The sequence below is a fragment of the Rhinopithecus roxellana genome, chromosome 8 (assembly GCF_007565055.1).
Source record: "Rhinopithecus roxellana isolate Shanxi Qingling chromosome 8, ASM756505v1, whole genome shotgun sequence".
NCBI lineage: Eukaryota > Metazoa > Chordata > Mammalia > Primates > Cercopithecidae > Rhinopithecus > Rhinopithecus roxellana.
The window spans coordinates 61,121,325-61,135,342 of record NC_044556.1 but is presented as its reverse complement, the minus strand read 5'-3'; the positions used below and the strand labels follow the sequence as shown (position 1 = coordinate 61,135,342).

Here is a 14,018-nt window from a genome sequence, read left to right as displayed (position 1 = left end):
CTGACTCTGGGCGAATGTCACCTTCCCACTCCATCTCGCTGACAGCCACCTCCACCACTCAATAAAACGTTGCTCTTGTCCCTCGAGCCCCCGTGTGATCCGATTCTTTTGGGACACTGGGCAAGAGCTCGGGATACAGAAGGCTATTTCACTGTCCCACTGCCCATGAGATAAGGAAGAGGGTCTGTTGAGTTGATTAACACATAAACCATTTACAGATGGTAAAGCTAAAGGAGCACACTGTAACATATGCCCACTTGGGCTTCGGAAATCGCAGACACCCACCCCTAGATGCTGCTGTGAGGCCAGAGCCCCAAAGCCTCACCCCGGTTCCTGCACCTGTCCATCTGTGTGCTCCCCCTCCCGTAAGGGGTTTGAGCTGTAGGGCGACCTAACTGGCAAGCCGCACGGCTGTTGCACATCCTTCAAGGGGAATCAGGGATCTCTTACATTTCAATTAGTCATCAGGAAAATTCATATTATAACCACAGAGAATTATTGCTTTGTGTTACCAGAAAAGCTAAAACTACAAAGATTAAAATTATCAAGTATCTCTGAGGGTGTGGAGCAACTTGGACACTGCTGATAGAAATGTGAAGTGATGTCCAAGTGTTATAATCCATTTGGAAAATTGTCTAATTTTATCCATTACACCTAAACATAAGTTATGTCCCAATGTTTCACTCCCAAGTATGCACTTACCAGAAATGTGGATTGTGTTTACCAAAAACCACTTAACATAAGGCTCATAGAAGCACTATTCATATCAGCTCCAAACTAAAATCTGCTCAAATGCTCACAAACAGGCACACAGATAAATAAAATGTGAACTATTCAAAAATGAAATATGAAATCACAATAAGAATGAACTATCTATAACTACATCTCACGATGTGTTTGAATGGTCCAAACATAATTCTTGGTGAAAAACTCTAAACGTAAGAGTAAATTGCTTCTTTTTCATTATACAAAGTACAAAAGCCAGACAAATATATTCCATGTTCTTGCAGATCACAATCGTGGTCTCTGTTTGTGGGGGATGTGGGAGAGGGTTGAGAGGAGTATTGACTGAAAAGGAGTACTGGGGTTTTCTGGGAGGTAATAATGTTCAGTGTTTTGACCTTGGTGGTGGTTTCATAGATATCTTTATCTTCTCAATATTCAGCATACGATTTGTTTATGTTTTCCTTATACATATTACACAAAACGAAGTTTCAAAAATCAGCATTTTAATTTGTTGATTTTGGGATTATTAAACCTATTTATGTCAAATGAGAGTAAGCCAGTTGCTTCAAAAATGTATATATAAAAAGTATTTAGAAAACTAATTTTATGAATTGCTAGAAAAGCAGGCCCCTAAATTCATCCAGCACTGCATTCTTGGCAAAGTTTCCACACATTGTCTGGGTGCTGATTGTGAAAACATTGCCTAAACCAAAGTTTTGTATGTGATTTCTTTTAAAGTTTCTCTTATTTCCTGTTCTGAGGTTTATACACAATAGATCCTAATAGAGTTTGAATAATTGAAGGATTTATGAAATCCAGATGGTATCGCCAGCTGCTGCTTTGCACATACCAAGGACATGAACATTTTCCAATGGAGAATTTACCTAGCTTAATAAGAAAAAGTCCAAGAGCAGGTCACAACATTGACGTTCAGTGGGAGTGCAGCGAGAATCAGATTCAATCTCTGGCATTGCTGGGCTTGTGGCGTGTGGTTGATTTTTTATTTACTTTGCAAAAGTTCCTGATAGGAGGAGCATCTAGTTTCAACTTCCTTTTGCAGCAAGTTCTTTCCTGCATTAATCACAATTCTTGGAAGAGGAGAACTGGACATTGTGAACAGAGTTAGCTGGTAAATGTCCTCATAAAAGATTCAAAAAATGAAACTTCTAGCAAAGATTATTTGCCTAATGTTATGGGCTATTTGCGTAGCAGAAGGTAAGATTAAAAGAGTCTCTTTTCCTAAAACTGTTATGAAACATTTACTAATGATGCTTTTCACAGTAGTAATAAAAATTTGATTTAGAAAATGTGCTTAAGTATTTTGTAGCTTGACAATTGAGTGACTTTTGACATTTTGAGTTAAAAAACTAAAAGTACCTTATTTGAGTGGTATGTCTAAATATTCATCATAATTGTATTTAATATAAAATAGAATAAAATATTTTAATAATCGTTTCTGAAAAACTATAATCTGGAATAATCATTTCCATTGTAATTATCATAAAATGTAACTTACTTTTTTTGCTTAGAAGTATAACCAAAATGTATCATGTGAAAGCATTAAGAAAGATGTGAATATACAGTCAATAAAAGCTATCAAATCATGATTAGATTTATTTCAAATATGATTTTAACTCTTCCTAAAGAAAAATTCATTTATCATTTACAACTGATATTGTTATGACCTTAGAATTCTTGTAGACAAGCATTACTTGTATTATCAGAATAAAAATATTATACAAATTTGAAACACAATAGAATATATAATATTCGTAACAATTAAGTTGTTCAATAGGGATTTTTTTCCTGTAGTTGTATATAACATATAGTCTTGAAGAGCAGTCTTTTGGAGTAGTGAATATGAGTGTAGGAGTTTTTTTCTGACCTCCAGTAAGACAATTTCTGAATTCATAATAAAATTTAATTATATCACTGCTTCTTGGTAGATTAAAAAGCTTGTTCTTGGAGGAGGTTTGCTTTCCTAGGCTATGATAGGTAACCAGTTATGTGATAGATATTTGATCAACATTTTTAAACTAAATGAATTGTATATTATTCATAATTTCCAAAATATTTTCACTTAGTAAAGAAATTTTGATTGAGTGACCGTTACATAGCCTCTAGGAACTGAAGAATATTAGCAAATAACACAAAATCTCTGTTTGAGTCTTCCAATCTAGAAAATAAAGGCACATATGTATTTATAGTTACATATTTCAGTAATCTAAAAAATATTCAAATATGTTTAATACCTTTTGAAAGGCTGAACTTTTTTCAGCTATATTTTCTAACATTATTGCTTGTTATTTGGCTTATAAACTTTATAAGTAGCCACTTTTTAAATGAAGAAGACAATTATTTCCTTGTACATATAAATATTATCATTAGTATTTTAAAATGAAACATTTTTATATTTACAAACAGTTCCAGAACAATGTTCATATTACCAATCATAACAGACATCTTTTTCTGTTTCTTTGTGCAAATATTTGTCTTTTCTTACTAAATTTATGGGAATGTTTCTAATATTTCATACTTACATACTGTTTGCTCAGGTTTTACATAGATATCACTTGTCATATGAGGGAGATTTGTTTTATTTCTAATCTTTAAAATCAAGAATCAATAGCAAGTTTAATAAACAGTAAAACTTTTTTAAAAGTTGAATTTGAAATATTAAAATAGAGTACATCAAAGTATATGTGATAATTAAACAATAGTGATTTAAGCATCTTATTTACATAATTGATTATTGCTGACTTCTTTCACTTGAATTTTATTTTTCATCAATGTGTGTTTAAATGTGATATCAGTTTCTACTGGTGAATTGAACATCAGCACTATATATGTTACGGTGAAAATGACCTAAAAGATAAAGCACAACTTTAGTATTTAAAGCAATGCTTAGGTCAGTCTCATAATTTTCATAAAAGTACATGTAAAAAGCCAACAGAGAAAAACTACATGAATTTTAAGTGAATGTCAAACTCCCATTTTATTCCTTGTTTCCCAAATACTCTCTGAAACTAAACTAGTTTGAGATGTCAATCAATTCTGTTAATCTACCATATCTAACAAATTTTTACTTAACAGAGTAGCCTTGATCATGAAAAATACTCACATATACTTCAATATTTGCTTCTGTTTATATTTTCCACATTGAATACTGAACACCAAATTGAGAAAAGATAGTTTGAATGCTATCACAATCTGCTTTACTCAACTGCATAACATTTTAGCATTGCTTCTGCTCTGTTAAGAGTGAATTTTCTTAAAAAACAAACACTATTCATTACTAAGAAAGAATTTTAGCCAACAGGAATAATTTATGATTTCAGCTTTCTATTTGTTTTCTTTTTTTAATATATTGGGTATTACATAGTACCTTTTTAATGCAATACGTCGTCTACAGTAACATTCCCAATTATGTAGGAACGCTAATTGCTTCCTTGTTGTAACAGTCTGTGGCTCAGGGAGTCACTGCAGGCTACTAAGAATTGGGTCAGATTTACAGGAAAGTTTAAAATAACAGTTTCTTCATCATACCACCTAATTTCACCTTTTCGAAATATATTATGACCAAGCTTTTGAATATATTATAATCAAGCAGATTTTTTAGATTTAGGATCTAACAATTGTGTACTATATGAAATTAGGCCGCAGCCCAGAAATTCCAAGATGATTAAAGTGAATAAATTAAAACTCTCCTGAAACACGTCCAAGTAAATACTGGCTGCGTTGTTTGGCAGACATGCTTTTTAATCCTGGAGATTTTACAGTGCAAAAATATTATTTCAGGTCCTAGAAGACATTATAGATCAAAGATTGATGGATTCCATTACAATCAGAAAAAGGAGAATAATGGTTTAAAATTCCAAATTGTATGTTTGAATTTCAGTGTGATAAATAAGAATTCCCCCTTGCTTCCCCAAAACCTCCACATTTTCAGAGATAGTAGTGTGGGTAGTTACCTATATGGTGTGATTTAAAGTTTTGCAATGGCCCAATTGGCTTCAACATCTCATCTCCTCCTAAAATACTTTACATGTTGATATTAGTATTACTATAAATTCAACCAGTTTGTCATTTATATGGAATGACAAATACACTGAATATGTGTTTTAGGATAGTTAAATTTAGCATTATTCATTATTTACTTTGAATTATTATCATCTGACAACTTCCCTGGAACAATTTCAGTGGGTGGGGGAGGGTAGAAATGGATGTTGATGAGGGTAAGGATAGGACAAAGTGATTCTGGAAGATGAGGTATTCCCAGGTAGGACAGATCTGCTGGTTGAAGTGTTATAGTGAGTGCTATAAGAGAAGGGGTAGAGAAAATGCCCACAGAAATGGCACGAGCCTGAGACGTCTGCCAAGGCAAGCTTTGCTTATTTTAAATTTAGGCATATCCTGGGAATGCATATGCTACTCTTTTGCCTACATATAATTTAAACTAAAAATGAAATATCTAAGTATTGCTAACTAAAATTATTCTTAGGTAGAAGTAAGTTCCCAAATTTAAGTGCAAAAGCAGATCGGTAAATATTCTTCATGTGTGGCCTTTAGTTTCTAAGATCTGAGCCAGTCTACATTGACCCACTTTTATTTGTTTAATCCTTCGTTGTTTATTCTGCAGTCTTTTGCCACTTTTCATTCTCCCCAGTTATGCCTCCTCCTCCTCCCCCACACACCACCCCCCACCTGCCTAGGCCTTCGAGATTATGCCACCTAATCTATCCTGTGCTCAGTTAACTAATGTGTACTTTACCCATTTCCTCACAAAACCATAGTACGTGGAAAGGGGATGATGTAATTGACAAAAAAAGTTTTGCATTTTAGCTTAAAATTATAAGGAGTCATAAAAAGATAGCTCAGAGGAAATAAAGTAACTGAACATCAAAAAATGAAACAATAAAAAGGAAAGAAAAAACATTTGACAGAACACTTTTATTTCTTCTGACATTTTAACTTAGCCAAGTTTTTCATAAACCTTGTTAACTGGAAATGTAATAGATGGAAAAGTGATTATAGAAATCTTCTTTCAGGCCAGGTGCGGTGGTTCACACCTGTAATCCCAACACTTTGGGAGGCCAAGGTGGGTGGATCACGATGTCAGGAGTTTGAGACCAGCCTGACCAACAAGGTGAAACCCCATCTCTACTAAAAATACCAATATTAGCTGGGCATGGTGGTGTGCACCTGTAATCTTAGCTACTGTGGAGGCTGAGGCAGGATAATTGCTTGAACTCGGGGGGCGGAGGTTGCAGTGAACTGAGATCATGCCATTGCACTTCAGCTTGGGTGACAGAGGGAGACCCCATCTCAAAAAAAAAAAAAAAAAAAAAAAAGAAAAGAAAAGAAAAAAGAAATATTCTTTCAGAAATTCCTGAACTGTGACATAAATTTAAGCTTAGGACACATAGGTCAGATGTACAATGGAATCACAAATGTTAGAGTTTTCTGGGTTCTTGCAACAGAGCTTTAAGTGCAGTAAACAGTTATAACCTCATCTTCTCTTATATTTTCTAGTCACTACTGTCTACTATTCTTTTTCCACAGGCTGTCCATAATCTACAGATATAATGGAAAAGCTTCCAGATTGTTTCATTGTTACTCATCTGTTCTTTCGCTCGTTTTTCCATCACTTTAACTTCCTCAAGTACTACTTAGTAATACTTGGTACAATGTGTGTTGTGTGTTTTTTTTTTTTTTTTTTCTCTATTTTCAAGGTCCTAATTGTACTGTCTCTTTGTGGCTGAGTTCCTTTTTTGTGACTGGAACAGTAACTGGCATTATAAATTAGCTAACTAAATACTACACATTTCAAGAAAGTTCTGGAATTTCAACCCATATTTTAATAGTATCTTGTTTTATCTCTAATTATGACAAACTTGTTATTCTATCCAACTTCATATGACCAACGGCTATTCTCCCATCGGCTTTTTATGATTCTGGAATTTTCTTCTTGCTCTTTTCACTGTTAAGGTTTTTGTTTGTTTGGTTGGTTGGTTGGTTGGTTTTTTTGAGACAGGGTCTCGCTTTGTTGCCTAAGGCTGGAGTGCCCACGCTGGAGTGCCCACGCTGGAGTGCAGTGCTGTGATCATAGTTCACTGCAGCTTCCAACACCTGGGCTCAAGCAATCCTCCTGCCTCAACCTCCCACACCTAGCTACATTTTTATCTTTTCTTTTTTCTTTTGCTTTCTCAAATGCCTATTAAGTGTGACATAATCCCTATTCCACTTTATCTAGAGTTTATTTCTTTTTTTTTTTTTTTTTTTTGAGACGGAGTCTTGCTCTGCTGCCCAGGCTGGAGTACAGTGGCCAGCTCTCAGCTCACTGCAAGCTCCGCCTCCCGGGTTCACGCCATTCTCCTGTCTCAGCCTCCAGAGTAGCTGGGACTACAGGCGCCCGCCTCGTCGCCCGGCTAGTTTTTTGTATTTTTTAGTAGAGACGGGGTTTCACCGTGTTAGCCAGGATGGTCTCGATCTCCTGACCTCATGATCCGCCCGTCTCGGCCTCCCAAAGTGCTGGGATTACAGGCTTGAGCCACCGGAGTTTATTTCTTTAAACAATTCTTTACTCTCTTTACAAAGGTATATATGTTACTTCTGAAATGATCTTTAGTTACTCTCATTTATATTTATTATTATTTATATTTATTATTTATAAAATAATTTGAATATTTCTTATTTTGAAAAGCTAATTAGATCATATCATATATATATATATATATATATATATATATATATATATGCATATAGAATTGACCCTTGACCAATATGGGCTTGAACTTCAGGGATCTGCTTACTATGTGAATTTGTTTTAACTAAACCAAGGTAAAACAGATAGCATTGCTGCGATAAAAAACTTATGCATAGGAAAAACTGACTTTTCATACATGCAGTTTCCACAGAGTCAAGTGTAGAATTTAAATACGTGCAGATTTTGGCATATGTGGGAGTCCTGAAATATATATACCCTGTGTATACCAAGGATGATTGAATAAATAGTATTAATATAGATCAGTGAGAAGATAAGAAAGAAATTTAATGCAAAACACCTATTTTTGCTATTTCTGTTTTGTTCATTTGCTTTATTTTTTTCCAAATTGATGTTGTAGTTTTGCTTTATAGTATATTTTGATATCTACTAAGTTTAGAAGTAGGCTATTTAAGAAGTAATAGGTCCGGTGGCTCAAGCCTGTAATCCCAGCACTTTGGGAGGCCGAGACAGGCGGATCACGAGGTCAGGAGATCGAGACCATCCTGGCGAACACGGTGAAACCCCGTCTCTACTAAAAAAATACAAAAAAACTAGCCGGGCGAGGTGGCGGGCGCCTGTAATCCCAGCTACTCGGGAGGCTGAGGCAGGAGAATGGCGTAAACCCGGGAGGCGGAGCTGGCAGTGAGCTGAGATCCGGCCACTGCACTCCAGCCTGGGCGACAGAGCGAGACTCCGTCTCAAAAAAAAAAAAAAAAAAAAAAAAAAAAAAAAAAAAAAAAAAAAAAAAAAAAGAAGTAATAGGTCCTGTTTTTTTTAACCTACAAAATAATTTTAGAAAAACAGAATAATTGAACAAAGAGATCAATTTTAGTCTACCAAAACAATCTGGCACAAATTTGATTAAGGTTTTTGCAAATATATAATTTTATCATGATTTATTTTGTTTGAATAGAAACACTTTTCAAATAACAGTTAAAAGACATATTGACATTGAAAATAAGTAATTAGTTCTATGTTTGTATGTCAATAATGCCCCCTTAAAATTTGAAAGTGAAAAAATTAGGTAAATTAAGATTGTTAAAAATATTAAATAACATTGATTTTTAGCTTGGACCAAAATTATATAACTATTTTCCTCAAATTATAATAAAAAGATTCTTACTCTTTTCCAGTAGCTAAACATATTCACACTCCTAATACGTGGGCTTAAAAAATATATATTTTGTTTAGTATTATTCTTATTTTTTTTTTTTTTTGAGACAGGGAGTCACTTTGTCACCCAGGCTGCAGTGTAGTAGTGCAGTCATGGCTCACTGCAGCCTCAACCTCCTGGACTCAAGCAGTCCTCCCACCTAAGCATCCCAAGTAGCAGGGATTATAGCTACCTTGCTCAGGTGATTTTTAAAATTCTTTGTAGAGACAGGGTTTTACCGTGTTGCCCAGGCTGGTCTTAAACTCCCGGGGTCTATTGATCCTCTTGAACTTGGCATGCCAAAGTGGTGGGATTATAAACATGACTCACTGCATCTAGACTAAAAATAATTTTAAATTGTAAAATAAAGCCAAATGAATTAAAGCCTCAACAATGTGGTGTTTTGTAAACAAAATTAACTGGCAATTAAATGACTGTAAACGTAAGATGAAGTATTCATTTAAACAATGAATACTCAAATACTTAGACATGATGACCTAGTCTACTCATTAATCTAGAATGAGAAAAATGAGATGGCTATTTTAAAAAAAGTTTTAAGATAAATCACATCTCAAAAAATGTTTCTGTGCCTTTGAATTTGTATGCTTCCTATTTAATAAGTGTGTGCCCTATTTCCTTCAAGAATTGCCAATTTAAGGCAAGCAAATGTGGTTGTTGTTCATATATGCTGAGAGTTTGACTACTTGGGCCAAAATAACTGTTGGTTGTCTAATTGGAAGTCTTTGAGAAGAGGGTTTAACTGAGCTTGAACATTCGATTGTTAGTCAATTCAGGCAAATAAAAGTCATGTTACAAGATATATGTAATTATTATTAGAACTCAGTGCAGTGAATCATTACCTTAAATATTTTTGGTATTTTTGGCTATGGCATGAGTTGATAATGATATAGAACAGCAAGCCCCCAAATTGGGTCTTGCCTGGGAAGTTTCTTGGTTTTGTCCAGTAAAGAATTCAAGGGTGAGCCAGTGGTGTTAAACTGCACTTTTTGTTGAAGTGATAATGTATATAGCAGCAGCAGAGGTACCGCTCCTTGCTGGGCAGGGCTACCCGTAGTCAGTGTGCCCACAGTAGCCGCTCAGAGGCAGTTCTGCACTCATATTTATATGCATTTTTAATTATATGAAAATTAAGAGGTAGCTAATGCTGAAATTGCCAGGATGAGGATGGTAACTTCCGGTTGTTGGGTCATTGCTGTGGAAAGGGCTCGTAACTTCTGGGTGTTGCTATGGTAATGGTAAACTGGCATAGCACACTGGTGTGTGTGTCTTACAGGGAGGAGTTTCCACCCAGACCTGTTCTGGACAATCCTCAATTTGGTCCAGTGTCCAAGTCCCATCTCCTACCTCAGTAGTACTGAATATAATAATGGTTAGAACAAAAACAGGCAGGAAAGTGTATTTGTAGTGAGAAGACCTAGACATTGATGAAAATTCTTCCACTAACTATGAAAAACATTGTTCTTCAATTGATGGGAGCTTACATTTTGATGTAAGGGGATAGATAGAAAACCTAGTCAACAAAAATAGTTATAGCATTGTGAACAATGTTGTGAAGGAGGTAAAGTAAGGCCTAAGAGAAAATAGAGATGTGGATGGTAATATGTAGAGATATTAGATGGGCTGGTCCTGGGGACTAGAATGAGTGGATCACTTTGAGGACAGAACATTTGAGTAGAGGCCTGAAAGATGAGACAAAGCCAGTCATCAGAAATCTGTCATAAAATTATTCTAAGAGGAGGAAATAACCTGTGCAAAGGATCTAAGAGAAAAAACGAGCTTGAAATGCTCAACAAAATATAAACAAATAAATCAGCATGGTTTTGCATGGTGAATACCTGCAAGATTTAACATGATGAGATCCGAGAAAGTGGCAAGAGCCAGACAAGGGGGTCCCAAACCAAGGGAAGGAGTTAGCAATGACGGATGAGTAAAAAGGGAAGTCATGGAAGAATTTTAATCACAGGAATGACATGACCAGATTTGCAAAAATCACTTGTCACTCTGTGAATAGACTGCAATAACAGGAGAGTAGAGGACTGGAGGCTGGTTAGCAGGCAGTTTCATGACCAAGGTGACAGATGATGATCTGAACTAAGATTTTGAAGATGGTAGTAGGAACATAGGAAAATAGAACAGGGGAGATCATATCTTTTTCTTACAAGCAGAATCAAAAGATGCCATTTAACATTGATGGGAAAAGCACCAGAATTTTAAGTACTATTTGAAGTAAAAAGATAATCAATGTGAGAATTCTTTGTATATAGCATACATATTCACAGAGTAAATATTGTGAAAAGCTGGCAGGAAGATTTTGTGGAAGAGATGTATCCTTGTTTTCTACATCTGGTTGTTAAAAGCAATTAACTATATTTGTAAATCAAGAATGAGGGGCGCAAATATATCATCTGGAAATATAACAACCAGAAGGGAAAGCATTTACTTCTCACCGGGAAGTGAGCGGGCTAAACTATTTTTGCGTGGACGGATTACTTAACTTACTTATTTTTTCCCAGTAACCTGAACATCATCAAGTGGATCTGTATTTTGAAAGTGAAAAGCACATGTATCAGCTTGTAATTAAACCGTTTTCCTTTTGTGCGGAAGGGGCCGGGAATTGTGTTGTTATGATAGAGTATTAGCACCATCTAGTGGAATAGAATATGTTTACTTAAATTATTATAAACATCGAAACAGCGCAATGTGGAATCACATATTACACAAGTTCACTAATACAAATGTATCAGAAATTTGCAAAATGTTCAAGGGAAAATTAGTGCCCATGACAACTTTCACAAGCATTTGTTTTATTTTGTAAAATATAGTTTTATATGGAGCTTACTTTCTTTTTTTTTTTTTTTTTTTTTTTTTTTTTTTTTTTTTTTTTTTTTTTTTTTTTGAGACGGAGTCTCGCTCTGCCGCCCAGGCTGGAGTGCAGTGGCAGGGTCTCAGCTCACTGCAAGCTCCGCCTCCCGGGTTCACGCCATTATCCTGCCTCAGCCTCCCGAGTAGCTGGGACTACGGGCGCCGCCACCTCGCCCGGCTAGTTTTTTGTATTTTTAGTAGAGACGGGGTTTCACCGTGTTAGCCAGGATGGTCTCGATCTCCTGACCTCGTGATCCGCCTGTCTCGGCCTCCCAAAGTGCTGGGATTACAGGCTTGAGGCACCACGCCCGGCCCGGAGCTTACTTTCTTATGAAATATTGCAAAATGTTTTCACATGGATATGTTCCACCATGTTAATGGGCACTTCTAAAACTTGTCTCTTTGGGCTGCTACAACAAAATATTATTAACTGCATAGCTTATAAACAACAGAAGTTTTTTTCTTACACTTCTGAATGCTAGAAAGTCTAAGAGCAAGATAGTACCAACAGATTCAGTGTTTGGTGAGGGTCTACTTTCTGGTTCATAGATAGTGTGCCTTTTGACTGTGTCCTCCAATGATGAAAGGGACAAGGCAGCTCTGTGGTGCCTCTTCTGTAAGGTCACACATCCCAAATCATGACAGCTCCACTTTCACGACCTAATCATTTCCCAATGTCCTCACCTCCTAATACTATCACATTGGTAATTAGGTTTAAACATATAAATTGGAGGTTGTGAGGAGATTGCATGTATTCAGAGCATAGCATATGGCTTCTTAACTTACCAAAGTCCAATACTAATTTATCACTCAGGGTTCAACTCAGGAAGCTTAAGTAGAAGTAGAAGATTACCTATCTATCAGTCAGTTAATCGATTGACATACCAATCTACCTATCTAGCTACTTAAAAAGAGTTTTTTTTTTTAAAAATAAATTGCCTCATGGAATTGTGAGCATGAGATAAGCAACTCTGAAATCCACAGGGCAGGTAGTCAGAAAGAAGATTACAGACAGGCTCGAACTCACAGGAAAGGAAGCTGCTTTCCACAGAATTCCCTCTCTTTTTCGAAGGAGCCTTAGCCCTGTGTTTCACACCTTTCAAATGATTTGATCTGGCCTATCTAGATTACCTAGACTGATCAACTTGTTTAAAGTCAACTGATTGGGAGTATATCTGGCAACATATTTTCCCACCAACATTTAGATTAGTTTGACTGAATAACTGGGGATGCTGACTTAACCAAGATGACTTATTAAGAAAATTATCACAGCTCATTAATACCTTTCTGTTTTTCTGGATACTGTGAAGAACTTAAAAGACATTAATTTCATTTATTCTTCTCACACTTTACACACTATTGTCATGTGTTTTATGTATATGGGTGTGTACACATACATGTTTGTATTTAAAACCATATAAAGCAATATTTTTATTGTTTTATAGTTAGTATTCATTTATATTTACTTGAACATTTACCATTTTCTTTGTTTTTCATTTCTTCTTTCATCCTAAGACTTTATATTTAGGATCGGTTTCAGTTTTCTGAAATATATCTTTTTTTCTCTCCTTAGTGTGTATTTATGTTGGCAAATTATCTCAAATTTTATTAATCAACCCAGGCTCACTTCTGTAATCCCAGCATTTTGGGAGGCCAAGGTGGGTGGATTGCTTGAGCCCAGGAGTTTGAGAACTGCCTGGGCAAAATGGCAAAACCTCGTCTCTGCAAAAAATACAAAAATTGGCTGGAAGAGGTGGTTTGTGACTGTAGTCACAGCTCCTTGGGGGGCTGAGGCAGGGACCACTTGAGCCCAAGAGGTCAGTGCCGCAGTGAGCTAAGATGACGCCACTCCACTCCAGCATGAGCAATAGAGAGCTTGTCAAAAAAATAAAATAAAATAAATGCTATGAATCAAAAACTTTATTCTTGAAAAATTATTTCTGTGCATAGAATTCTATATAGATAGCTATTTCTTCCTGCAAATGGAAGTCATTTATATCTTCTGGCTTCTGCTGTTGCTATTGAGAAGTCCTTGTACATCTACTATTACTGCTTTTAAACAAATATTTTTCTCTAACAAGGTTAAGATATTTTCTCTTTGGTTTTCTAAATATTTCTTATGATGCATATAGGTGCATTTTTTTACTGCTTGGAATTTTTTAATTCTTGAATTTATTAATTGCTATGTTCCATTCATTTTTTAAAATTCTCTTCCAACATTGCTCTGGCTTTTCTATCTTCATTGACTCTTAGCTCATCTTGTGTATTTTCCACATATTTGTGTCTCCATGTTGCATCCTGTGTTATTTCTTTCGACCTGCCCTCCTGTCCATGAATTCTTTTTACAACTGTGTTATCTGCTATTAAGCTGTCCATTGATGATTAAAACGGGTTTTTTTCATTTTTAGAAATTATATTTGGTTCTTTTTAAAATCTGGTACTACTTTGTTATAATTTCTTTCCTCATATATCATTAGTCAATCTTTTCTC

General features: G+C 35.5%; 1 protein-coding gene across 2 annotated transcripts in view; it reads left to right on the top strand.

The window, feature by feature from the left end:
* Nucleotides 1–1,519: 1,519 nt before the first annotated feature.
* Nucleotides 1,520–14,018, top strand: part of CFH (complement factor H) — a 133,408-nt gene continuing 120,909 nt past the window's right edge. For both annotated transcript variants that reach the window (XM_030936121.1, XM_010365680.2), the window contains exon 1: nt 1,520–1,941. In XM_030936121.1, the coding sequence (XP_030791981.1) occupies nt 1,884–1,941 (58 nt within the window). In that variant the 5' untranslated portion in view covers nt 1,520–1,883. The remainder of the gene's footprint in view (nt 1,942–14,018) is intronic.